This window comes from Emiliania huxleyi (assembly GCF_000372725.1).
Source record: "Emiliania huxleyi CCMP1516 chromosome Unknown EMIHUscaffold_1885, whole genome shotgun sequence".
Taxonomy (NCBI): domain Eukaryota; phylum Haptophyta; order Isochrysidales; family Noelaerhabdaceae; genus Emiliania; species Emiliania huxleyi.
In genome coordinates, this window is record NW_005200706.1 from 335 (window position 1) to 3,809 (window position 3,475).

Sequence of the window (3,475 nt, forward strand, 5' to 3'; positions counted from 1 at the left end):
GACTCTCACAGTGATTTGGGCTCGGCAGCTTGTTAGCCCTCAGCCGAAGCTGGGGCCGGTCCCGTAGCCGAGAGAGCCCGCGCCGTGAGTTCGACGCGGTCGGGGGGGCCTGCGGAGAGGCCAGCGAGGTGGCGATCGCTGTACTTCATGGTCGTCATCAAGTGACCGGCTGACAAGCCAGAGGTCGATACTCTGGACGACCCATAGGATGCCACGAATGCCTGAAGGAGAGGGAGGCGAGGCCAGAGGCAGGCTCAGCTGCTCTCGGGTGATCCCGCTTTGGAGGCTGAAGGACCCGATGGTCCTGTCACATTCGCGTTCCGAGTCGTGGGGGTAGAAGAATTCGAGTAGAAATCGAGTCAGCACTTCCTTGTAGTACAGCGGACCGCCAGGCTCGCCGGCAGCATCCGCAGGGAGGCATCAGTCTCTCTCAGACTGAGAAGAAGACTGGCGCGGACTGGCACACACACCGGCTCACAGAGGAGAAGAAAACCGGTCGTGATGGGCGACACTCTTCTAGCTTAAAATCCCTGTGTGGTGGCGGCGTGCCGTCCTCCCATCCCTCTTGTCTGTTTTCTTTCTGTTAGTGCCAATTCGCGCCAGTCCCGCCCGTGCCCAGTGTCGTGAGAGAGAGCTTTTCGCGGGGCAGTCGTTGCTCCTCGTCTCTTTGCTTCTTCCATACTTGCGGTTTATTGAAGACGAGACAGGCGCAACAACACAATTCTTTGGGGGCCATTGAATTCTTTGCACCGCTAACTTCTCTTCGCGCGGGTTTTGATGCAGAGAGGAGTCCAATGCGACCGTGTTCAATCTACCTTCACGATCCAGGGCGCCGCTTCAACGATGAGGCGTCAGCCGTCCCTGGTCAGTTGCGCGCGGATTCGGAGGCCAGCTACTCAAATGCGGCCTACTGGCTTCACCGAGCAATCCTTGGGCTGCCACGGGCTGGGATGCTGAGGCGCTCAGATGACCCGACTAATGCGTCCATTATTTTTGTCGCCCACTATTTTTTATTGGAGAACCCGGAGAGCCGCCCGGGCTTCTTTGGCGCGCCGCTGCTCGGTTGGGCGTCGCATCTCCAGAGGGGGGCGCAGGGGTTGTTTGGAAACGGCACCCTGCTGGGGCGTTGGCGCCGGAGCAGCTCGGACTTTCTGATCGCTCCGCCGATGTACTCCTGCAAAGCCATCAACCGGAACGCCAGATGGCTTCGTGGCGCTCGGTGGGTCATTCTGGACCCTTCCTGCGGATACCGCGACGGCTTTGACGTCATGGCACCCTACGTGCTCGCAGGAAGTGAATGGTCTCCCACGCGAGCGGCGCCGCAGCGCGAGGCGGCCCCTCGCCCGCTGCTCCTGCTGTACATCGGTCGCCTTGGCAAAGCGTACGTCAATCCGCCAGCGACCCTGCTCCGCTCCAAGCTGTGGGCGGCCCTTCGACGGCACCCCAACACCACCTTTCTCGCAACCGACGTGAGCACCGCCCTCGCACCGTACACCTCTTGGCCCCAGGAGCGCTGCTCTGCGGCCAAGTGTCACAAATCGCACTGCCAGCACTGCGTGGACCTTGCGCCCGATGACGACTTGAGCACCGGGTCTGCGAGGCGAGTGAGCTCGTCCGAGTACCGCCAGCTGATGGGGCGGGCGACGTTTTGCTTGGTCTTGAGCGGCGACATGCCAGGCCGAGATGTAGGCGAGAGTGAGGTGGAGTTGCAGCCGATCAATACCTCGACACGAGCGACCGAGTCTCACAATACGCCCAGTCTCCACCACTAACTCCGCGATCCTTTCAACCAGGCTCGCGCAAGCTCAACGAAGCCATCCTGAGCGGGTGCGTTCCCGTCCTCGTCGCGCCGTTTCCTGCGTGGCCGTTCGAGCGCCAGATCGACTATGGTAGTTTTGCGGTCGAGCTGGATTGGCGTACCGCTCTGCGCGACCCGCTCTCGATCCCGCGCGCTGTACGGGCTCTCCCACCTGCCGTGCTGGCGCGTAAGCAGGCGGCACTGCGGCGAGCGAGGGAAAATTTTTACTTCCATGCAGAGGCGCAGGCCGCAGGGCCCGTTCGCCGCATCCTCAGGCGGCGCGGTCTCACCGCGGCCCGACGTCGGTTGGTCTTCGGCGTGTCGAGGGCGGGGCGCGAGATGCGTTGCCGCCATCGCGTTGCGCGCGAAGGGAAAAAAAGAGGCTTCGAACAAGGCGAGACGATGATTTGATTGAGGCAATGAGCTGCCTGCCCTGAGCTGTGTCCTGTGAGCCGCCCGGGCCGCCAAGATCTTCCATGGCCGGGTGTGAGTGAGGCTAGGGGTGGGACGTTAAGCAGGAGAGTCAGATAGATAAATAGGAAGGTGAACCCACACATGAGCCTTGCTTCGGGGTGAGTGAGCGAGGTCGAAGAGGCCTGGGTCGTGTCTTTGGGTGAGGTTGTCCGAGTGAGGTACCTGACTGAGGTTAGGTCGTCGGCGCGAAGGGCGAGGTCTCGACCGCCGCCGCTCACGCCAGCGGATGGCCACCACAAAAGTGGCCCCTCCGATATATCGCGCCTGAACGCGGGAGGTGGCGGTCGCGGTATGTAGCTAGCCAACTCTTGGACTTGGTCAGGTCGTGATACGTGATACAATTTTCCTTCAACATCGACCGCTGTAAAGTGCCTCGTTCGCTTTCCATGATTTTGTGTGATGTCTTGCCAACACTCCTAGAAGGTAAGAGGCATCGCGAAAAAAAAAGTAAAATCCGTTTGCCGCACGACGCGAACCTCCCCCTGGACGAAGCCGTGATGGACGAAGCCGGTTCCTCGTCGGCTGGCGCTCCGTCCTCCGCGGGCGGGCAGGCGGGCGCGACGCGCCGCCCCGTCGCGTGCATCGTGCTCGGCATGGCGGGCAGCGGGAAGACGACTCTGATGCAGAGGCTCAACTCGCACCTGCATGAGGCGAAGCGGCCATACTACCTGATCAACCTGGACCCGGCGGTGCTCGATACGCCCTTCGGCGCCAACATCGACATCCGCGACACCGTCAACTACAAGGAGGTGATGAAGCAGTACAGCCTCGGGCCAAACGGAGGCATCCTCACCTCGCTCAACCTCTTCGCGACCAAGTTCCACGAGGTGCTCGGCCTGGTCGAGGCGCGCGCCGAGGAGCTCGACTTTGTCCTCCTCGACACGCCCGGCCAGATCGAGATCTTCACCTGGTCCGCCTCTGGCGCCATCATCTCTGAGTCGCTCGCCGCGTCGATGCCGACGGTGGTTGTGTACGTCGTCGACACGCCGCGCTGCTCCTCGGCCGTCACCTTCATGTCGAACATGCTCTACGCCTGCTCCATCCTCTACAAGACCAAGCTGCCCCTTCTCCTCGTCTTCAACAAGACTGACGTCACCCCACACGCGTTCGCGCAGGAGAGCCCGGCGAGAGAGAGCGAGAGAGACTGCGGCACACTGATGGCGCATGACGTCCATCGTGCCATTTCCTCATCCCACACGCGGG

General features: G+C 61.8%; 1 protein-coding gene across 1 annotated transcript; it reads left to right on the forward strand.

Moving 5' to 3' along the window:
* Window positions 1–2,838: 2,838 nt before the first annotated feature.
* On the forward strand, window positions 2,839–3,366 carry EMIHUDRAFT_48988 (hypothetical protein; the record flags this gene model as incomplete). Its single annotated transcript, XM_005782622.1, has 1 exon — window positions 2,839–3,366. A coding segment is annotated over one exon (528 nt), but the record flags the coding sequence as incomplete, so codon positions are not given.
* Window positions 3,367–3,475: the final 109 nt, after the last annotated feature.